The 25,090-nt window shown below is 37.8% G+C and overlaps 1 protein-coding gene across 1 annotated transcript in view; it reads right to left on the bottom strand.

Annotated features, from left to right (window-relative positions):
* Positions 1-1,749: 1,749 nt before the first annotated feature.
* The window catches only part of OXCT1 (3-oxoacid CoA-transferase 1), a 92,194-nt gene continuing 68,853 nt past the window's right edge, over positions 1,750-25,090 (bottom strand). Inside the window, exons 14-17 of the mRNA XM_030511885.1 lie at positions 19,490-19,579; positions 14,182-14,262; positions 12,613-12,714; positions 1,750-5,579 (exon numbers count right to left, since the gene is read on the bottom strand). Of these exons, the coding sequence (XP_030367745.1) occupies positions 5,544-5,579; positions 12,613-12,714; positions 14,182-14,262; positions 19,490-19,579 (309 nt within the window). The 3' untranslated portion in view covers positions 1,750-5,543. The remainder of the gene's footprint in view (positions 5,580-12,612; positions 12,715-14,181; positions 14,263-19,489; positions 19,580-25,090) is intronic.

The raw sequence follows: 25,090 nt of genomic DNA, 5'->3' as shown, positions 1-25,090 counted from the left end.
CTTCCATGCTTTCACTTATTCTAAATATGTACATAAATACATGACCCAGGCAGAGCAACACAAACACAACAGCTACTTTTACCTTTGCTGGAGCCTCAAAATCTCATGTTACGTAAATGCTTTCGGGAAAGGAATTTCTCTTCCCACAACCCCCCTCCCTCTCCCCAGGTGTCTCCTGAAGTTGTTCCATTAAAAACTGCTACACGTCCTGTGGTGTAAGTATATTCAGAGCTAAAACCCCATGGCCTATAGCAGCAGATGGATATGGGCAGAAGACAGGCACAGAATACTGCAGTGTATCAAAGAAATCATGGGATATTGTAGAACAGTTGTTGTGGTTTAACCCCAGCCAGCAGCTAAGCATCACCCAGCCACTTGCTTGTTTCACCTGCAGTGGGATGGGGAGAGAATTAGAAGGGTAAAACTGAGAAAATTCATGAGTTGAGATAAAGACAGTTTAATGAGTAAAGCAAAAGCTGCACACACAAGCAAAGCAGAACAAGGAATTCGTTCACTACTTCCCATGGTCAGGCAGGTGTTCAGCCATCTCCAGGAGAGCAGGGCTCCATCACGTGTAGTGGTTAGTTGGGAAGACAGATGACAGATGTCACCACTCCAAATGTCCTCCTTCCCTTTTCTTCCCCCAGATTTACATGCTGAGCATGACACCATACAGTGTGGGATATGTGGGGGTCAGCTATCTTGGCTATGTCTCATCCCAACTCTTTGTGCACCCTCAGCCTACTCGCTGATAGGGTGGTGTGAGGAGCAAAGGCCTTCATTCTGCCTAAACACTGCTCAGAAATAGTGAAAACATCCCTGTGTTATCAACACTGTTTCCAGCACAAATCTAAAACATAGCCCCACACAAGCTACTATGAACAATTGGCAACAACAGAAGAAATACAAAATAGAGCAAAACTGCCCAGATATAGCTGTAATCAACTTTTTTCCCTCTTGTCCAGTAAAACTTTGCTTTCAACATTTGCATGAGTGGATTTTAGAGCTGCAAGACTGCTACATTATCTGTCTCAGTGGTTTTGGCACTTACCTCGTATCCTCTGTCACGGGGGTGACAGACTGTTGGATTTTGACCATGCATATAAATTACTCAACAGTTTCATTTCAGAGGAAATCATCAAGGGTTTTTTTTCTGAGCCTAAACATTCTTCTTCACATTCATCAACCTGCTTTCTGATGATACTAAGGATAAAATGAAAATATGACATATTTACTCATGACCTTATGCACGTATGGAAGGATAACCCAGACAAGCATTTTCATCACTTTGCAATCATCTACTTTGTCATTCACTAGGTGGTTAATGGAATTCGTCTTCATGTGTCATGTAGTACTATTTTCAGAGTGCAGCCACACACTATCATCAATGATTAACATCTCAACTGCTACCATTTCTACAGCAGTTTTAATCAAAAGGTAAAAAATCACTACATATGTAGTCCATTATTTGACTTGATTGAAAAACAAGTAATTGCAAAAATGAATGTGATAATTATGTTTGAGATTGACCCAACAGATACATCAGTGAGGTGAGAGGACATGGAGAATCCAGCTGTAAACTGAGTTTCAAGCTTCATTATTCCTGTTTATCAAATCCCTCCATCTTCAGGCAAGATCTCAAGTTTTTTGTGCGTGTGGAGATGTGACTTGCTGGTGTGAACATGAGGTAATGTTTTACTGCCCCAAATGACAGAATAGTACATCACGAAAAATGGTAGTAATAGATGAAACCCAAGATTTTTAATCTTTATTTTATTGATTGTTTTTCAAATACATAGAAGGACTTCAACATTTAGTTTGCAGAGTTTACAGTACAACTACATTTTCTATAATATTTCATTTTTTGCTTTTTCAGGGCAAGAGTCAATAAAATATAAACTTAAGTCCAATGTGATAATATAGCAGAATCATCATCTTCTTCAGGACAAATGATATCAACTGTCCTGTCTTGTGAAGTGCTGTCAAGCACAGGATATCTTAGTGACGTCCCAAATAAACATTCATGGATATCATCAACCACTGAAGAGGAATGAGACACTCTCATCCGTGTAATACCGATCATCGCAACTACTGCTCAGAGTAAACCTCACCTACAAACCACACTTGCCCCCACAGAGAGAGAGATACTTAGGAGTGCTTTAATATCTAATCCTACTTTACAAATTAACTAAAAAACTGGAGTCACAGCTTGTTGCAATTAGCTTGTGCGGACACATGAGATTTTCATAACAATACCAATATTCTACCACAGCATATTGCTCTCAAGATAAAAAAATTCAAGGGTGACATGCAGATATTTGCACCACTTATATATGGAGATAGCCTTTTCTCCTTTCTTCCCCAGTTTTCAGCACTACAGTGATGTTCACTCTTTTGAATTAACACTGATACAAACAAGGGAAGACACAGAACTCTTGGTCAAGTGCGATCTGCAAGCTGAAGAGAAAAAATAACCTGTTGCACAGACCTTTGCTGGTTATTTCTCACAACATCCCTGTGAGGTAGGAATTAAAACATCTCCTTTTCCAGCAACAGGAGACAAGGCAGAGAGCACAGATGACATTTCTCAAGGCAGCATGTGGAGAACTGGAAAAACTGAAACTCAGGAGTTCTTGGCTCTTAATTCTTTGCATCAGAAACCAAGGTGCTAAACTCCCAGACATCAGGTCATCAGTCTTTTTATAGCCATACATTAATAACAGATATGGCTTCTGTGCGTATGCCAGCAAAGCATAGTTCTATGGCAGAAGCAGCATACTCCTGATGCTGCCCTTAACCACTTCTCTTGTACTCTATATATGTCAATAAAAGTTCGCTGCAATTAACTTATCAGTCCTACAACTAATATAGCAGAGGTAATTGCAACAGATCCACATTTCACTTATAGATTTCTTAAAGACTTCCCAGCTATTTAAATACATAATTTTTTTTTTTTTTTGTTTGTTTGGATTCATTGACAGTTACTCCCTTCCCCTGTATAATAGTTTTTATACTCCCCTAAAACCAGCATCCATTCTGGGTATTCTTTATGAGACCTTTGAGGGACGACGAACAAGACACCTTGAGGGATCACACATATCCCATCAGAGCAGCTTTTCACCCATCCTTGGCCCTGAAGGCAAAGGCAGGCACCTTTTGCTGTGTACAGCACTCCACAAGGGTTAGAATTGTCACTGAAGTGTCTTTATGGATTGGGAAGAGGCCTCTGGTCTGCTCTATCCAAAACCAAAACTGTTTCATACTGATTGGAGTCAACTTTTGTTATATAGAGAATTTTAATCTGCAAAACCTCTGTAAGCAGAACTTCAGACCACCTCCATAGCAAAAGAAATGGCCAAACTTTAAGAATATCACTTGTTTGGAATGAGTGAGTAACATAGCAAATACACCTAAACAGAGAAAATAATAGGTGAAAACTAAATCTAGGTAAAAACTAACTTGTGCTAATCCTGTGTTAAGATATTCTAAAGCACTTTGATCAATGCAGTTTCAAGTCTTGCATGCAAATTAGCTATCAGCAAAATCCCTAGCATATGTTTAGCGCTAGCCTTTGTACAACACGTTTCTTTGCCATGGGCTCAGCATCAGGCATTGCCTACACATTCAGGCTGTACAAAGGCCTATCACCCATTAGCACCCACCAGGTCTGGTCATACAACTTGGTACTATGGGAGTACAAATTCTGCACTAGCATAGAAGTGCTTGCAAAGGCATTTTGTTTATTCCTTTGTGGGAAGAGGGATAACCTATTCTGGTATTGACAAGAGATTTTAAAAGAACTGTTTAGAGTAAGTGTAACTAAACAAAATAAGCTCTCTAATTAAAACAGTTTTACTGCTATAAAATCCATGTGTGGATCAAGACAAATGTTAAAATTGTCCCATAAAAGAGAAGCATTTCTTATTTTAGACTGGAAAAATGCAGTACAAAGGCTAGTACAGGAGCTAAACATTGCTGGATTTTCATATTCAATTTTTGGTTCCCTAGAAATGAGTTACACTCTTTCCACAACAAACACTGTCTATGGTGAATACCTCACCTATCTAGTATTCGAATGCCTTCCATACCATATCCCCATACTGCTTATCACAGGTATGATAGGCATATATATATATACATATTCATTTGTGCATCGACATTTCACATGTTTTTCAGTCACTTAGTCTGCTCCAGTCCTGATGCCAAACATTATGTCAGGAACTATTTTAACTGAAGTGTTTAACATGTTCCTATTTACATGAATGACAGAAACCATTATACTTGTAGAGAACACTGTATTTTAGTAAATGCAGATCTCCAGTCAATTTATGATCTGTATAATAAAGACATATTGTGCTGATCTGGGATGTGAGATCTAATGCTGTCATGTTACCTATTTGCAAAAATAATAGTAATTTTGTAATTAATAACAGGGAAAGGAAAATCTTTATCAAATAGCAGAACCAGTATGAGAGAATGACTTTTCATTTTGATTCTCTCATGGTGTTCATTCTAGTTATCATGAGTTCAAGTTCCAAACTGTTTAATTTTTGTTGATTCCTTGATTGACAAGTGGTGCAAACTTAATGCTTTTACACTTCACCAATTGTATTCCCTTCAAAAGAATCTCCCAAGTGCCCAGAACATTATCTTCCCATTTCTCTGTGTAACACTGCAAGGACAGACCTCACTCCAGAAACAATCTTAATTTGCCTTTGAATGGGGGCGAGGGAGAAGGATTGTATCTGGAAAGTAAGAGTGGTACAAGTGGGACAGTTGTGCAGCTACCATGTGTCTGCATGGGGATAGAGACTTTAATCCTCCTCCTTCACATTAGCCCCATTCCAGTTTGTGTGATTTAATTATAAGGGATCAGAGTCGGACTGCGGGAGGTGTAGGACTCTTAATGTCAACAGACACATACTGTGAAATATCAGATACATTCAGGGCTAAGGACCTACTTATTTCCACCAGTATAAAGAGTTTTGTCACTCATGAAAGGTTCAGGAAGAGGGAAGTCCATATTCCTGATATCTCTCTACAGATGTGTACATTTGCTCTAGACCACTCTAGAAAAAAACAACACACCTTTACAGGTACAGGAGAATGGACATCCTAAGTACTGTAGTTCCAGAGCAATGGAGTGACTTGTAAGTTTAATGACATCAGGAAAAGCAGAAGCAATTGTAAGTTTGCATGGACATTTTCTGGTTTCGTGTAAAAAATGTAATATTTGGCAGAGAGACTACAAGGCTTTTTTTTTGTTGTTGGTTTTTGACAATGTTAACATTTTAGCATAACATCATTCAAAATTTTGGGAATAAATTCACCTTTCCATTAAAATTGGTAATGTAATGAAAGTAAAATACAATTCTGATAATCATAGCCTGAGTTTAACTACCTGGAAACTACTTACAAAGCCCTTAAAAAAAAAAGAAGACAAAGAACAAGAAAAATTGCAAAACAGACATCGATTTCTCTTCACTGAGCTCCTGTTTGGAAACAAGCCTTCTGGCAAGTTAAGCCCAGTCTGTATTTCATGTTTAAATCTGCCTCATTGGTATTAGTTTTGGCGAAACCTAGCAAAAAGGAGGGAAAAAACACAACAGTTGACACACAGAAATAGCAGTACAACCCACCACCAACCTCTACCAACACTGTGTCACTGAAGACTAGAGATACTGTATTTATTTAAACTGATATATTTGCAGTATTTCTGAGATAAACACTCCCACCACTAAATTTTCTGATGCAGGAATACAAGATATGTGTGGTGTGCTAGTATCCATCCTCTAAACTTCATTTATCTTGAGTTGGGTTATTGATATAAGAATGCAAGCAGATTAAATAAACTTGGACAGCTGAACCTGTACTTGCCCCCGCTACCTGCATGGTCTTCTTGCATGGCTTCCAATGCCAGCAGAAGAGATAGCTGTACTCATGTGTACATTGCACGGACATCACTCAAAAATAGGCCTTGACTTAGTTAATTGCACTGGCCCATAAATGGTTATGGGTGCAGAAGTAGTCAACTGACTTTTGGGACATGCACATTAGCAGAGGATATACAATCAAATGTATATATACAATACATATACTGTACTTACAGTATATGTAACCTTTGATTTGATAATTTAGTACTTCTTAACCATTTTTTAAAAAAATCTGCCTTCTTTCAGTCACATTTGATTTGTTTTATGATAATGTAGTTTAATATTTCTAATTTTACCTTTTTTAAAAACACTTGCCTTTTTCCATTCATATTCATTTTTGTGTGACAACACACATGTTCTATTGTTTTAATCCCATATACTTGTAAAAATAAATTAGTGATATTGGAAGACATCCAGCAGGACAAAAATAAAAGACAGTAAGCTTAAATAGGAAACTAGATGAGGAAAGAAGGTGTAAATGGAAACAATACAAGACTTCGAAGAGTAGCAGTGTTTGAACCTGGACCGCAGGTCTACACAAATATCCTGAGGAAAAGCTCTGCACCGAAGATCCAAGCCTCTTTAAATATCTCCTGTTCTCAGTCCTATTTAAATATGTGCTCCGGGATCAAAAACAAAACCAACTTGTGATCTTACTTGATCAGGATGAAAAACACGTCCATAGATAATCTGGCTCCTAGTTCATTAATGTGTTCCTGTGAAATATGACATACTGCATTCCTCTCCCTCCTAATCCCATCTTTTTCACGTAAGAGTACTGAACAAGCTAACTCATGAAAAAGTGATATATAAAGGCCTTTCCAAGCATTAAAGACTCCTTCTTTTAGAGGTACAGGGCTGTATTTCCTCTATCAGTTAGATTTCTGTGTTTTCCTTCCTCTAGCCACTATCTATCATTATTTATAATCTTTTGAGAATAACCACCAAGAAAAGCTTAGTTCATGAAGAATGTGTTTACTGTATCAAATGCTAATGAAATGCTTGGATGGAAACTGTAGATGGAAACTGTTCATTGATTTTTCAAAGTTGTGTCTGAACTAGGATAATACATAGATGTAAGAGGTACAAGTGCAGAGGAGATGGAGAAACTCCCTGAGTGCACCAGCTTTTCTAGACTAACTCCAGAAATATTTCAACATTTCTAACTCTAAATGCTTACATGCCTCACTTAATTTGTGCCTATTTCTGCCTTACGCAGGGATAGTTCCATTGAAGTAAAGGCAAAAACTAGAGGATGAGGATAGCACCATTAAAATCTGTATTCCGCAAATAATGACAAAAGCCAATTACTGGAGGAGATCATTCTTTTTCTGCTGACGTAGATTTTGGTGCCATCAAAACCTCAAGTCGTTTACATTTGAATGAGCATATTATGCTAAATGTAATGTCTGCACATCTGATGCTAACAGCTGTCATTTGTGTGTATCACTGTCCGCTTCAGACATGGTCTGATCTCCATGACTGCTGAAGTGCCACAATGTCTGCTGAAGATAGTAGAGGTGGTGAGAGCCCAGCACCACTCAGAACTGGACCCAAATGCAACTGTTTACTCTAAATAAAATGTGATTAAATAAGCATAAAACTGCTAATGTAAAAAAAAGGATGGTTTGTGCTTGGAAAATAAGGGCTAATCAAGTCTGAAATGCAGAAAGCCCCCTGACTTTTAAATCCCAGAAGAGTCAGTCAATTTGGTAAGGGCTGAATGTGCTTAATGACGTCTCTTTTACAACACAGAGTCGCAGAGTTGCTACTTTCTTACAGTACCTCCTAAGCAACACATTCTTAATATTATTTCGCCTATAGGAAGAACAGCTTATCTTGGAAGCTTCACAATACTTTGCTACATTAAACAGGTAGGCATGAGTTTGCCTGGGCAGTCCTGTACACAGCCTTCAAACTGGTAAGAGGACACAGAGCCTCCACGATTTCCTGCAATTCAAGTTCATTGACTCTGATTTCAAACCCAAACTACCCTTTCGGCTACACAACACAACCCTATGCTTATTTACGATTGTTTCTTTATAGCAATAAAGATCCGGTTCTTTCAAGACTTGGTTCTGAATGATGCTGAGTCCTAATAACTTCTAATGACCTCAGCAGGTGTGCAAAAGCAAGTTATTGTTCAGGAATGTAAAGAATCAGAGAAAAAAAACACAAACCAAAACAAAAGGATGACTAGCGTTAGCATATTTGTTAAAATAAAGTTGCTTATCCCTTATTAACTATTATCCCTCCTATTTATTAACTAATTATTATCCCTTCTAATTATTTGAAATAGCAGATAAAAGCAAACCACAATTCCAACATCAACTTTTGTACAAAACTCTGTTCCTAATTTGACTTTTGCAGTAGGAGTGTGTGTTAGATGGATCTAACACTGTGAAACTGGTCCATGGTGGACCACACCGATCGCCTAGAATGAGTGTGTATAGCAAAGGGCCGGCAAGGGCTCTCCTCCTGGCGCAGACTGGCCCCCTGCGTTAGCACGAGTGTGCGCGGGGAAAAAGAGCAAGCAAGGCCACTGCTCCTGACACAGGTTGGCCCCCTGCATCAGGATGAGTCTGCACTTTTGGCATTTAAAAAGCCCGGGGTTCAAAAGAGATCGAGAAGGAGGCGGATCCAACTATCTTTTATGGTCATCACTACCTCTGTGGGGACGCCCACCAAAGTAGTGCCGGCCACCCCATCTCGTCATGATGAACCCTGGAGCTGGCCACTTGGTCATTGTATAAGTGTGTGGGTCCGTCAGAATCTGTGCCTAACTTAGTTTCTGGTAGCCTTTAGGTATCTCTCTTTCTAGCTGGCAATATGTCTGGATTTTATACCTGTTCTGGATCTTGTAATAAACTTTCTAGCAATTTGGTGTGTGTGCGTGCATGGCTTACGTCCTTCTCCACCCGGAATCCTTCGATCCCTGGAACAGGGTGATTGATCAGGAAAAAATACAACATTCATTTAAAGATAGACTCAACCCTCAACAGCCTGTTTCCTCAAAGGAAAATGTTCTTCTAGAAAATAAAACCATATCCTCTGGGTTTCTTTTAGTCACTGGCAGATGCTTTTCCTGAACTCTATTATCTTTTAAGATCATTTTGTAAAACTGAGTTTTTAAATAAAGAAAAAAAAAAAAAAGAAAAAAGAGGAGAATGTTTACCCAGATAGACTTATCGTGATTATTTTTATAATGAAATACAAATTCAGAAGTATGGTTTTCTCATGGTGTCCTCAACTATGTAAACTAGTACTAGCCCAAACAGATTACCTGCCAAGGTGATCTATATGCTAGGCTACAGCAAATCTGATTTAAGCATGCAAGATAAGCCAGTCTTATCTTTGTCTTCACAGCACAGTAAAATTGAGGGTGAATTGTTTATTTTTTATGTGATGCCAGTCTTTAATAAAGATTGTTAACTCTAAATCACGTTTTCATTGAGATTCTGTTGCTGCAAACATCCTTTAGGAGATGTTTTTCCAAATAAGTAAGCAGGCTGTGAAAATGGGAATGTACAGCTGAATGTGTCTCTAAGAAAGCTATATAGGCTGTAAAGTAGGAACTATAGGAGTTATATAGGCTATAAAAAAAGAGTAGTCTGCATGGGGCAGATAGTTACATACTAAGTTACAGCTATCCCTTACAATCTCACTTGTAATGAACCTAGAGAGATGTTTGTTTCAGTTCAGATCACTCACTGCACCCATGGAACAAAGCTGCTAGAAAAGAGTCAACTCTTCATTTTCCACCCATCATTTGCTTCAAACTAGCAAAACATATGATCCAAAAAACTGTAGCAACACAGTATCACTAAAGTTCCTGTCACTGATATAAACAAGAACAAGATGTCTCGTTCAGTGAACATAAATAATCAGAAGCACAACTGTTATTCTTGCAAGGAAGCCTAAGGCAGAGTCCTGAAACGTGGAAAAAAGGACCAAGGATGCTGCTTGCTTTATTAAAGAAATCATTATGGTTCATGCTTTCTATCTGTAGTGCTATAGAGATTTCAGGCACTTTCGTATTTAGCAATCAGTACGTAACACTGACCCACACACATTTCCTGGCAGAGGCACATGCCCTGCAAGCAAGATTTGCTTCGCAAGCATTTATGCAAGCTGCATGCTTTTAAGATAAGTATATAAAAGTGCATAAACCAAGCAGTATCTACATTTTTCATGCCCACATCTCCTTTAGTGCAGCTCATGATTTCATGCTTGACCGTGGCAGCTGTACAAAACAGACTGCACCAGTTTGCCTCCAGGAGAACTAGGAAATGGTGCCTGTGAAATGTCCCTTTCTGATCCCAGTGAGACAGATCCCAGGGACCTAAATGGCAGATTGTTGCAATACCTCTCATCAGTTGCTAACTTCAGGCTACCCTGAAGATTCAAAATTTATACCACTGTTTTGCAACATCTACAGTAAAGTACTAAGGGAGAGTGGGTGGTGCTAATCTTTTCTTTGGTCCTAATAGCCTTCCCCTGTCATAGCCGCCATGCTGTTGCAAAGCTTAATCTCATAGCCCATCATTTTAAGCTTATCATTCCTTTCTCTGAATTCTTTGGTTGCTTCTGCTTTCACTGTCTTGAGCATAGGCTGCTGGATTTTGAGTAACTCATTCTCAATTAAAGACGTATATACTGGTCACCTGAACCAAAAAGAATTCACTGCTTCCAAAAAGCAGGTTTGGAATACAAAAGGACTGGTGTCTACTGTAATTTCAGTCTATTTAAATGCTTACTAAACATCATACCTTTAAATCATGAAGTTCATCTCCAAATTAAATATACAAGGACAAAACAAAGTGCCTGACTGCAGTAGATACAAACCTAGAAAGTTGTCTTGGTTTCAGTTGTAACAGGTTGATTTTTTGTTTTTTTTTTCCTCCTTCCTAGTAGCTGGTGCAGTGCTGTGTTTTGGCTTCAGTCCGAGAATAATGCTGATTGGTTTAATTGTTGCTCAGTAATGCTTATACTGATCAAGGATTTTTCAGTCTCTCGTGCTCTGCCAGTGAGGAGGGGCATAAGAAGCCGGGAGGAAGCAGAGACAAGACACCTGACCCAAACTGGCCAAAGGGGTATTCCGTACCACAGCACGTCATGCCCAGTATAGAAACTGGGGGGAGTCACCAGAAGGGACCAATAGCTGCTCAGGTCTGGCTGGGTATTGGTCAGCGGGTGGTGAGCAATTTTATTGTGCATCGCTTGTGTTTATTGTTTTTTTCCTTTCCCATTTTAGTCTTACATTATCTCCCCTTATTATCTCCCTTATCATTATTAGCAGCAGTAGTAGTTTTATATTATACTTCAGTTATTGGATCCTTCTTATCTCAACCCGTGAAGTTTACATTCTTTCCATTCTCCTCCCTACCCTTCCCAGATGCTGAAGGAATAATTTCTTTTGAACACAGAATTGCTGAACATGGAAAGTTGCTTCCAGTGTAAATTAAAAAATAACAATGACATCTATAAAATGTTACATGGAAAATTAATAAAAAAGCAAAGTGATTTTGTAGCAGTTTCCTGCTTCTGCGATTGCAGGACACTTGTCTCTAACTAAACAATTGTTCTCAGATAAATGAATGTATTTTCAGAAGTAAACAGTCCTTTATTTAGAATATTTAAGAAAACCATACACTATCTAATTTAGTTATCAGAAATTCTCTTTTATGAACACAGGAAATGTAAGAAATTCCACAAGCTCATTCCTCAGATAGTTTTACTTACTACCAGTAGTATGCTTAACCCTTAATAACAAACTCTTTCACATACTAACTGCTCTGCAATCTTTCAATTGTGTGCCCTAGCTCTGCCAAGTAACTGCAAACAGGAAGAGTATTAGCACTTCATTACCAGATATTCCCCAACTATTTTTAGAGCAGTTTGTACACTGCCATACGCTCTGTCCTTGCCGAAGGAGGGCTGACCTGCCTCAAGAGGTTTCACATCATGGAAGAAAAAATTTTGCAATATGCATGTAGCAGACCATGAAGAAGCTGCATGTTTTCAAACACACATACACCATCAGTTACAGTCTAGTGCGCTACAGCTTTTCCACTGGCTTTCCCACTGATAAACCAGTTTTATGTTAGCATTGAGTAAGACTTCAGAATGAAAGTGAAAGTCAAAAGTCAGTGGCATTCTAGACTGATGCAGAGCATACATTTCATTTGTGCAAGGCAATGCGAGAGAAAAAGCAAAGATATCAACAGCAGAGCACTTAATTGATTGGCACCAGTAACAGAGAGTGATGTGTAGCTACCCGTTGAGAAGACTCACAACCCCACCCAAAGATAGCATGAAAACTTAGCAACAGAGTCAGGTAAACTAACTTACACAGTGGAAAAATAAATATTCATCCACCTCCCAGATATGAATAAGCTCCTCTCTTCAAAGCATCATGAAAGTTCCATTTACACTTCATCCTTTTAGTCATTTCTCCACCTCTTCTGTTCATCCTAGCTTCTAATGTTTCCAATATAATCATACTAGATTAGCCCTAAATTGTCTTCCTATTTTCATTGTAAATCCCACAGGCAATCTAACCAGCCCTTACCTGTAAGGAGGAAACTTACTGTGTCTCCAAGACTTCATGTGATGAGTATTTGCGGAGAGTATACGTTCTGACACCAGACTAACTATATCTGTTTGTAAAATTACTTACTGCGAAGTCACAGCCAGTGCTTTTCTTGATGTCGTCCACTGTCAGTCCTTCCCAGATTTCCACAAGGGTCAAGCCCTTCTTCTTGTCCACATCAAACACAGCCTGTCAGGTTCAAATAGCACACAATTTTTTATTATCAAATAATGAGAAAATGAGGATGTAAGTAGTAATATTGTACAAAATGGTGTGCTGAAGTAGGCAGCATTCTGCCAGTAACAAAAGATGCCATTATCAATGAGTTTCACTTTTCACTTTTCTGACTGACCAGTTAAGATTTCTGCTGCCTTTATTTGTACGTGAAATAATCTAGAGTCTGAGACTAGATTTGTGGGGAAAGCGTGCAACTGCACAAAATAAGGACCATGCTTGCAACCAATCTGGTAAGAAATGTTAGGTCCAAAAGAAACGGCTGAGACGTTCTTCGCTGCAAGATAATGCTCACCAGGAGATCATGCAGGAAAACAGGAAAAGACAATGCCTTCCTCACTCTTCTATTTCATTTTAAGGCCAGTAGAGAGGTACAGTGTGGTTGATCACCTTCATCAGATTATAAGATTTTCCAACACCTATTGCACACCCAGTACAAGTTTTAGCATTTCCATAAGCTAGCAGTGGAAGAGAAGATTTCTTGCTGTATTTTTAATAGAAAGCCTTGGAGGAAGTGGCTGAAGGAGCAAAGGTTGTTCTTTCCACTTGCAAGGCTCACAAGTGCATCAAATAAAAACACATGTAAAATGATGTGCACTTTAACGGTGCCTATCAGAGGGAAATAGACAGGTTGCAAGCTAGTTGCCAGGGAAACCATAAGGTCTATAGTGATTTTCCTTTTTAAAAAAAAGAGTCAGTAGCAAAAGACTGGTGAAGACTGAACTTGAAATTAAAGCAAAGACTTAAGCTTATCACAGAATTGTACTTAAGTCCAGCTGTCCTCTGGGCATGAGACTGATTTATAGGACTGAAAAACAATAGCTCCTCTAAATTTTAAAAGAAAAGCTGAGCTTTTAAGAGAAAGTTAGTAGAAAAGAAACAGAATTTGTAACACTATTTAAATATTGTTGTATGTTTGTGTCATCATCTAATAAGGCAACCAGATACAACAACTGGGAACTCAGAGAAAATTCTGTTTGCTGTTTATTTTCTATCAATCAGTCCTCGTTCCCTCTAATTTTTTTTGTACCTTACATTTGTATGAGGTCAGTTAGTAGAAGACTGGAAAAACTTCAGTTTTCATTTGTTTTCCCTTACTTTGTGGAGGAGAAAAAAAAAAAGAAACTGACGCTTCAAATTACAATAGCAATATACCACCAAGAGAAAGTAAATTCTACATCAGCACCTTTGATGAATTCTATTTAGTATGACAGATGGGTCATAGAGGGACTACTCTAAGCCCTTAAAAATGTAAACACTGATAATAAAAGTATGACTGCAGAAAAAAACTTAAGTAAGTCACTTATCCTTTGCTGAAAAGATCCACTAATGTACTTTGAGCAGCAGCACTATCAGATGCTCACATGTACTTGCACTGGAGAAAAGGAAAATATTGACAAGGATTCAAGAACAGTACTTTACCTTCTCTGTAATGATGCGGTTTACACATTGTTTCCCAGTAAGTGGTAAATTGCACTTTTCCAAGATTTTATGGACATTGCCCTGTGTTTAACAATATAAAGACAAATGTTAATTTTAAAAACCAACACAACTTACTTAGAATTCAAATACGTACATGAAAATCACAGCTGTAGCCATTCAGTGTTATTGAAACATCCACTATACTCAGAACACTCTTTGAATTAATTTCTATGGCAGATTACATCTCTGGCAATTTGGGACAGTTATTACTTAAATCCCACATAGAGGGAGATGAGTAATAAGAATCTCACTGTACTACTGAGTGGGTTCCTGAGTTTAGAACTTCTGTATTCTTCTGTTTAATAATTTCTCTTTCCTGCTGCAATGTGAGGATAAGAGATACGTGCTAAGACCTCACTGACGAAGGACAAAAATTAGGGAAAGACATTACAGGTATGACATTTTTGTGTCTTACACTTTATCACAAACAGTATGTGCACGATCAGCCATGCACACAAGCATTTCAAATCCCTAGGACTCAAATGCATAGTCATGCTCTGAAAATACTAAATCCAGATTCTTTACCCACACTGCATTCCCAGTCTCTCCATCTCTCCAGGAAAGCCCAAAAGCATAAGACATGAGTGCAATATGCTCATCTTCAAGTTCTACACGGAAGTTACATCTCCATTTTAGACAGAACAAATAGGCATGCAACTATAAAGGAAAATATTATATATATATATAATTGGATTTATTTTAAGGCATTTCTTTTTATGGGGCATTAAATACCAGTTCCTCTAAACCCTGGAAAAAATACTACATACTGAGAAGGAATAACTTCTGACATCAAGATTTGGGTGGTGAGTTTGGGGAGTTTTTTCCCTTCTCTTTTGTTTTTTTTTTTCTTTTTTTCCTTTTTTTTTCTTCTTTTTTTTTTTAATAGGAGTTCACAAGTGGATTTACATCCTGTTAAATGAATGTAGGCTGCAAAAGCTCTGAATGGATATAAAAGTGATGGATCATTATATTTTCAGTCAGTATTTGTAGGCGTTTTACAGAGGTAGCATTAAGTACACGTTTCTCCCAGTATCATATGCTTTTATTTTTTCCCTAATTATCAATTTTCATCTATGCATTTTGAAACTCTCAGAGTATTACATGTCTCATTTAACCATCTGAATCCAATACTTTCTAAATTGACAATCATCAGTTTGCCTTAAGGCTTAATATAAACTCAGGAACCATCTCTCAGCCAGTTTGACTCCTGAGTGATAACAAAATGAGCAATCCACGAGCTTTTGAATTTATCTTTTTCTGTGAAGAACTATTTCTTCATTCTAATTCTAATTATATTGGCAAGATCCACATCAGGTATCAAGGCAACTACTCTGATGAAACTCCCTCACTCTTAATGAAAATAATGACTTGCCACTGTCACTTTCAATTGAACTACTTATATCTCATCCATCTTGGGGACCTTCCTGTGTGCTTTGCCTGAGAGCCAAGATTAACCTGTGCTATTTGTAATATCTTCAGAAAGATATCAGGTATACTTTTCAGTCATATGAAATGAAGCGTATCTTCAACTGAGATTGAAATGTATGGACTTGCAGAAGTGACAGCTTGAATATCTCCTGTGACCCTGAGAACTGATACATTCCATCTTCCTAACATTTCAGCTGAAGATCATTGTATTACCAGTTGGCATAGAAGGCCATTTTTGAAAGACATTCATCAGGGCACTAACAGAAGAGGAATCCAAATGGAACTGCATGATTTTTTATCATCTTGAGTTTATACAGGATTTGTTCAGATAAAGGAAAAGACTGTTGTGTAAATACGTAAAGCCTTAAGGTGTTTAGTCTCTTTTAACTAAAGAATTCTGTTGTTGAAGAACAAAACTGTCCTTAATCTTCCACAATACATTACATTAAAATCAAAACTATTCACAATGATAGGAAGGAGTTTTCAATTCAGTGCTCCATGTTTCAGTCACGTCCAAATCAAGTGCTTAAAACTAGTTTTCATTCTCTTTTTCTGAATAGTGTAGACAACTCATTTCACAACAGGGAACAATTACCAGCCATTACTTTACTATGTTTTGCAAAACATGTCAATAATGCTATGAGGGTAAGAACTTGACTGTTATTTCTCTTAGGCAGTATTTAGCAGATTAGACACAGATGCACAGTGACTTTTTAAAGATCAAATAACAACCTTACATCATACTATTTTTCTTCATGGTTATAAACAAAAAACTAATTTAGCAAAAAGTACATGAAGAAATATCTTAATGAATTAAACTTAAGGTCTGTTTGCAAAGTGTCTCACAGTGGCCTAAGCATATGGAGCAAAAATTGAGATATCCTTCCACAGACATGCGCTCCTGGTTCCTGCCATGCTGTGATGTATAGATTTTCTGAGCTAGAGACTGCTTTTGGGCAACGCTATTTAATTGTCACTGATGAACTTAAGATCATAAAACAGTTTAGTTCCTTTCATATAAACTCAATTCTTTGAGCTCCTGCATTGTCCTGCCAATCATCCACAACTTCATTAGCTGACTGTTTCTTGTTTCTTTAAACATGGTGGTTGCTAATTTCAGTCAACTACTCCTACTTCTTTTATAAGGCAGTGACTAGCATTCTGCATCCATCTCCTCCATGCCGTTATTATCTTTTTTGTTTGTATGTCACCCTTCCAAAATAGCATTTCTTAAGCCAAAGAATCTTATACAAAATTAATTTTATGCTCTGTCATCTTTCTTCTGTACCTTTTGGTTTTCATTACAAGTAAAAATTTTAGTAATTAAAAATGCAAATATTTTGGGGCAGAGCATATTTAGGTTTAGTTGTAATATATTGTGTATCATCATCAGAGTTTATCAGTGTTAAGACAGATTCTAGTTTCACCCTCATAATTAAGTTAAATGACATTTTGCCTCCCCTGCAAGGACTCAGCCTATCCCTATGTTTAAAAACTGTAACGTGTACTGAAAGGAGAATGCACTTTTAAACTCTTAAAAACTTATTTTACTTTTTAACAATCCATTACTATTACACAAAAAAAGTTGAAAAGGATTGAAATATTCTTCACAAGATCACAAATCAGACAAAACTGGCTGCAAGAACTACCTATTGCAGCCATTCTTAAATATGTCCATTGAAAGTACTGTGTACATCCCAAGCCTTTCACTTTATTTCCATCCATCAAATCTTGACTGCTGTTGATTTACACGAGACTTTGGTGTTAATGACAGATTTCTTATTACTTATTTGGAGAGTAAGATGACAAAAATGCCCCTATGCTAAAAAACCAGCAGACACCACAGACTGTCACAGTACATGCAGACATTTCTTTCACTCTGTAGCATGCTGGGCTTTGAGTAGGATGGAAGAATGTTGCCCTGATGCATAGATACAGATGCAGTAAGTTTGTGAGAAAATATTTGGTGTAAAGAATTAGAAAGCTGTGAATATAAAATCAGCTCTGTAACGAACAGTCACCCCTACAAAAAGATTCTGTCTTTCAGAACTGGTCTCACATGTGCTATATTTGCTTGTGTTCAAAAAAAAAAAAAAAAAAAAATGGAGGAAAAAGAAAACAAAACAGGAGCACCTGAAAACTTTAAGAGCAGCTTTGGATTTCAAATATAAGATTTTCATATTTCGTATCATCTTCATTTATGAGCAAATAAGAAGCAGCAGTATGAAGACCCGCAAAACAGCTAGGTAAGAGGAAAGAGTGCTAAGAATACCTTCTTTGAAAATAAGAATAAAATTAAAAATCATGCATATAGTTTAGTTTTGCAGTGCATTCTCACAAAAGCAGAAGAAATAATTTTTGAAAGCCTACAACTGGCTCACCAGGCATCCCATGTACTTAAGAGCCCAAGTCAGGTATACATATACCAATAAAAATAAGTCTGTGCCTGGACTGTTTGTAACAGTGAACATATCTATGTTTCCATCTTTTTCAGGTTTCTGTACTCCTGCTGACAAAAACTTCCAAACAACTGCAGTGAAAAAAAGATTTTGGTAATACTACTTTTAAGAGAAAAACTGGCATGAATAATTACATTGGTGTGGACTCTGAGTCTTAACCAAATTCCACAATAACTAGAAATTTAGCATAAATATTTATTTAGAGCATAGTACCTGAATTCGTACCTGAAGTACCTCTCTGAGTAAATGGATAATTACATATCCAGTTTTGGGGTTGCTGTGGTAGGGATGTGAATCATATAAATGAATTTACTTTGTACATTAATTTACTTATTTACACAGATGCACACAGAAACTATTGGGTCAGACTCAGCCCTTCTACTAAAAATGCGCTCCTTGAGATCACAGCTTACTATAAACTGTGAAACTACTATATTTTATAACATTTTTTTAAAGTGAAAATTCATTCTTCAAACAATATGTAAAAATACATAACTGTTAATATATTTAGCTTTCATATTTACATATTTACTATAGTTTACCATGTAAATTCCTTATGCTTGCCCTTATGCATGCTGACAGGGATATTATCTTGAACAACACACAACTAATTCTTATTGCAGATATTCCACAAACTTGGAATGACAAAAACACAGGAATAAAACAAAAAAGTTCATTCCTAAACATTTGGTATACTTCCCTGAAAATTGAGATATTTGTCCTTCATTACATTTTTCTCATAGTTTGGACAGTGCCATTTTAGAAGTTTCAAATGACAAGTTTCTTTGACCTTCTGTAGGAAACTGTTTATATCTATAAAACTCCCTCAACAAAGAAGTCTCTAGATTAACCTCTTACAACATAATGTTGTAAGGCAGTCAGCATCTCATCATGCCAAAAAGATCTGTGTTATTAAGCTGTCAGTACCAATTGGATTGGCAACTTCAAAGGCAAATACCTTTCCATCATAACAAGTATTTAATCATGGGGAACCTCTTTTTTCAAATTACTCTAAGGCAAAGAGTAAAACCTCTGGGGTAGCATCTACTGTAGCTTTGGCAATTGCCACCCTCATTAAACTTGTATAAACTAAGTAAAAAACTGTGTGCAGCTTCTGAACATCAACTTAATATTTCTTCTTTTTTTCATAGTGAATGATTCACTTACAAGAGGAAAGGAACCATACTAACCTAGCCCCCTGTTGCACCTCCATAATAACTAACAGCAAAGCTATCAAATCTTTACAAAGTAGTAGAATGAATGTAAGATGTCTTTTTATTTTTTTTTGTTCTCTTTTTGTCCTTCTTTTTTTTTTGATACAGTACAAAACACTTTTCTAGAAAGAAATGACAGAGCCTTACCTTGGCTGAGTGCTCCATGGTGACAACCACTTTGGTCTGTGCACTGGATACCAGGTCCATGGCACCTCCCATTCCTTTCACCATCTTACCCTAAAATTAAATTTTTAATGGACATGTAACATTTTGACTATAAAAAGAAAAAAACGAAAAAAAAAGAAAAAAGATAGAACATACTGGCTGCAAAGACAGCACAAGATATTTATCTTTCCTGAATAGAAATCCCACTTGTTTCATCACAACTATATTCAAACACTAACAGAGCTTCACCAGAGCAAAACCAGCAGTCTCATTCTAGGCTCTGTTTGATGCAAATAGGAGAAGAATGATGTGTAGAATAAGGACCTACTGCCAGGGCTAGTGCCCTGGTGTGTAACTTAGATTTAAGTAGTACTATTGGCTTAATGGAAGCCCTGACAATGAGGAACGATGAATTCAGTTCCAATGGCTCTGACATTAAAAAACCAAAATATTCACTCTCCTGTTGATAGAAATGTCATTACTTCCTCAAAAGAAACCTTCGTTTATGAAATATAGCAACAAGAACATCTGAGCACCCTCCACCCGCCAGTTTAGAAACCCATAGCTTCTATCACTGTATTAGCACAAACCGACCTTTTCGTTCTATTCCAGATGTCTGTGGATGTAATTTCAGAACATGGGCAAATAAATGAATGTGGATCAGTATTCACTTCTGTTTGTCCCTCAAATCACACAATGTTTTCTGCATCTGTGACTCATTCTTCTCTTAGAGTGTCAGAATTTCACCTGTTATCACAGCAGCTGTATTATGGCTTGGTGTTCAACTACCTCTAGTTTTACTTTCTGTAATGCTACAAACAAAGCAATAACCTCATATTCCACTTGCTGAGGAGGGCAAAAGAGGAGCAAAACATCAAGGTACCTTCATGATAGGGGAGGTCAGTAGGAAACACAAGGCAAGGAATTTTACAGCTTAAAATAAATCAATTTCTGTCTCAAGCATCATATATTTGCTCTCTTTTGACTGGTTATTTTCTGTAATTAAAGTAAGTTATGGACAGTAATAGCATGTATCCTATTTTACGTTTTATAACCTAAAAGTAAATGGTTAATTGACTGGAAAACTTGCTAATACAAACCTTTTCTCTTCATTTTATTAGCTATATGTGATTCAGTACTTTACTAGTATCAGTACCCATGGTCCATAGGTACATATGTACATAGGTACGTATAAAACATATGGTCTCTTGATCATCATGAAGGGAATATGCATGCCCCCTCCCCCCAGAAAAACCCAAAACAAACAAAGAAAAAACAACCATATTTTCTTACTGTTTGCACTGTAAAGAATAAATAAAATCTTCCTGTATCTATAAACAACCCCTCTGGAATTTCTCTCATCAGAATAATATTAAACATTAATCATATTAATTAACATTACCACTAAGTATTTCTTTGCAAATACAAACCTGAAAGGGGTGAGAATATTTACCTCTGTCCTTAACTTCCTAGCACTCAGATAATTCTCCATCCTACCTGGAAATACAGAGCTCTTACAGAGACTACAATGACTTCTCACCTGTCTGCCAAAGGCTCACTGACAAGATAATGCAGAATAGCTGAATACAACAGATTATCTCCCTAGTAACTCAGAATGTGTTTGCATTGAGGATTATGCTATCAATACATCTGACCTGACATTAGTTCATTTTTTAGGCCTCTTAGTTCTATTAACTAGTAAAGACCTACAGCAAGTAGGAAGTATCTGAAGAAATACGTGACGATGAAGGACAACAAATCTACTTCTGGAGAAGATGTCATACAGGACTCAGAGAAAAGACGTCATCCCTTTGTGTATGCAGAAGCCACAAAATGAAAGTTAAGTTCAAGAGTAGGACTCGTGTACCTTTAAATTGCTACATCTACTCCTCCTTTTTAAGCAAACATACTCATCACTGTAGGCTGCCTGGTAAAGCAAATCAATTAAGCATTACCTCCAACTAGCCAAGTAATTACATGCTTTTATTTTGAGGAATATCCAAAGCATAAGAGGTTTACATCACTCTCAGTGCATCTACCAAACTCCCACAACTTGCTCTTTCCGCCACACCATCCTGGTCTAGGGGACAGCTACATTTTATATTTGAATTAAAATGCTTGAGACTCAAAGTGATTCCCCAAAGACATTTTGTTCCTTTTTGCCTAGGATAAGTACGCAGAACAAAACAGTTTTGATATTTATAAACACTGCACATTTACAAGCAACAAGCAATTTCTGTTCCTTTTAAATTTTAATAGCATATTTAATTGCATCTGACATAAGTCAGACTGTTTTATTTGAATACTTTGAATGTGATATGCAGTCTGTCATAAAAATAAATGTTTTCTCCTCCTGAAGACTGCTTGCAACAGCCACTTCTGAGGTGAAATCTCTGGTTTATAGTGCTAGATACTAGCTGAAGTGGAAACTACACATTTCACTTCAATAAAGTGTTAATTTTTATTTATTTTTTATTGAACAGGGAAAATTGCAGACAGTAAAACTGTTCACTCTTGGTTACTCAATAAGGCGTTTAAGTGTAATGTAATAATGTGTACAAAGTTCAATTGTTTTAATAATTAAAAAAAGTTATAATAAAAGGAGGTATTTCAAATAAGCAACTCATTTGCAGGTTTCCTGCTCCTTCTTACCATGTTGGTAAGGTTTGCATGCCCCTACACCCCCATTTATTTATTTAAGACTATTTTTGTTAGTTTCCAATTACATTGGTGGGGCTAGCTTAAGAAACCAGAAAGGAAGACTTAATTCTGTGGCAGATCACTGCTAATTTGAAGCACTCTTATAAAGCCCACTTCATTGGCAAGAGCTTGAAGTGAGAAGAAAAGATTTTTGAAATGGCCATGTGCTTCCTGAGGGGTCCAAGGTTGGCAATATTTACACAGAGGGAGAGGAAAAGGACAGAGAAAAGCTGACAGTCTCCTTGTAGCTTCTCAGTTCCAGAAAAGGTCCATACTGCAGAGAGGAATTCTGCTTTTCCCATTGCGCTTAATCAGCAGTTCTTGTTAAGCTTCAGTCCAAATAATCTTGGGATACAAGATGTGGAAATTAATTTAAAACGTTTTTTTATTTGAGATATTTATATCTTCTGCAGCCTCACAGCCATAAACACACAAAATTAGTGGAATTTCTTATATAATACCTACTTTTTACAAAATAAATTATTTTGCTATTGTGGTGATGCAGCATTTTTAAGAAAATATGAGAGAAGGGTACGAATCTTCTTATGTGATATCTTTATATCTGAACATCATTTGAGTGGTCAAAATAACACTCTTAAAGGATGACCCAGGGAACTACAACCCTGTCAGTCTCACCTCAGTGCCTGGCAAGATCATGGAACAGATTTTCCTGGAAACTCTGATGAAAAACATGGAAAATAAGGAGGTGATTGGTGACAGTCAGCATGGCTTCACTAAGGGCAAATCATGCCTGACAAATTTCGTGGCCTTCTACAATAGGGTTACAGTGTTGGTGAATAAGGAAAGACCAGCTGATGTCATCTACCTGGACTTCTGTAAAGCATTTGACACTGTACCACACGACATTTTTGTCTCTAAACTGGAGAGACATCAATGGAAATTTGATGGATGGACCACCCAATGGATAAGGAATTGGCTGGACGGTTGCACACAGAGAGTTGCCGTCAATGGCTCAATGTCCAACTGGAGACCAGTAACGAGTGGTGTTCCTCAGGAGTCGGTGTTGGGACTGATCCTGTTCAACATCTTTGTCAGCGACATGGACAGTGGGATTGATACAGCCTCAGCAAGTTTGCCAACGACACCAAGCTGTGTGGTTTGGTTGATATGCTGGAGGGAAGGGATGCCATCCAGAGGGACCTTGACATGCTTGAGAGGTGGCCAATGCCAACCTCATGAAGTTCAACAAGGGCAAGTCCCTGGTCCTACACCTGGGCTGGGGCAATCACAAGCACAAATACAGGCTGCATGGAAATTGGATTGAGAGCAGCCCAGAGGAGAAGGACTTGGGAGTGCCAGTTGATGAGAAGCTAGACATGGCCTGGCAATGTGCACTTCCAGCCCAGAAAGCCATCCATATCCTGGGCTGCATCAAAAGGAGCGTGACCAGCAGGTCAAGGGAGGTGATTTTTCCCCTGTACTCTGCTCTCGTGAGACCCCACCTGCAGTACTGCATCCAGCTATGGGACTCCTAACACAAGAGGGACGTGGACATGTGGAAAGTGAGCCCAGAGGAGGCCACAAAGAGGATCAGAGGGCTGGAGCACCTCTGCTATGGAGACAGGCTGAGAGAGCTGGGGTTGTTCAGTCTGGAAAAGAGAAGGCTCCTAGGAGACCTTAAAGCAGCCTCCAGTACCTAAAGGGGCTACAAGAAATCTAGAGAGGGACTTTTTACAAAGGCATGTAAGTATAGGACAAGGAGAAATGGCTTTAAACTGGAAAAGAGTAGATTTAGATCAGACATTAGGAAGAAGTTCTTTATAAGCATGTGAGACACTGGCAAAGGTTGCCCAGAGAAATTGTGGCTGCCCCATCCCTGGCAGTGTTTAAGGCCAGGCTGGACGGGGCTTTGGACAACCTGGTCTAGTGGAAGGTTTCCCCACCTGTGGCAGAGGCATTAGAATTAGATGGTCTTTAAGGTCCCTTCCAACCGAAATCGTTCTATGATTCTATGAAAGAGCCTGAAAAAAATAATTTAGCTTAATAGCAATTCGTAAACAGAAACCTTCCTGTTGGTTTGGTCACTTGTGGCACCCAAGACAATCTGTGGCATCCCGGCAGAAGCTTGTGAATACCTGAAGGTGGGTGAGACAGTAAAGATATTTTTCAAGAGAACGTGAAGTTTTTTCACAATGGTATAGCATGCAGGAAATAACTTATATGAAAATCCAAACAAACTAAAAAGAAGTGGCTGAGAGAAAAGAGGAAAGCTCAGGAGCCTTCCAAGCTTTTGAAGGTCTTGAAACCATGCTGATGTCTTACACCTTTACTTTATTTTCCCAGGGGGAAGGACTTTTCTTCCATAACTGAATTTTATACTACTCAAAACATCATAGGATAAAATGCACCTGAACTGATCTGACTGTGTTAAGAGAACTTTTGAGACAAACAGATATCACATCACTGTACAGCAAAGCAAACGCTAACGACATGTTCAAGGAACAGTGAAAACTGTGGTAAGTGCAGAGTTTGAAGGATTAGTATGCAGTTGGAAACAAAAGCTTGAATAATTCCATTTAAAACTGAATATCAAAGAACAGCCAAGGTGAAAATGTACACCTGTTTGAAAAGGAACTAAGGTAATTCCCTATTGAGTCCCTGCCTATGTTGCCAACTGTCCTAATACTGTATTAAATAAATACCATTTAGTCTGAAATTTCTCTTTCCTTCCATTAAATGAAAGAATACATATGCTTTACACTATGCTCAAAGTTAGTAAAAACTATTTCAAAAACTCTTACAGAAGATAATGAATGCTTCTGGTTCAAACTACAGTTGCCATGCAGGCTTCCCATTCAATCTGAATTTTCAGTCATCACCCTGGAAGACTTTGAACAAGCTACTTAGGATGAGAGAGTGAAG

This window comes from Strigops habroptila, chromosome Z, assembly GCF_004027225.2.
Source record: "Strigops habroptila isolate Jane chromosome Z, bStrHab1.2.pri, whole genome shotgun sequence".
Taxonomy (NCBI): Eukaryota; Metazoa; Chordata; class Aves; order Psittaciformes; family Psittacidae; genus Strigops; species Strigops habroptila.
The sequence above is the reverse complement of the archived record's forward strand: the minus strand, read 5'-3'. Positions and strand labels throughout refer to the sequence as shown.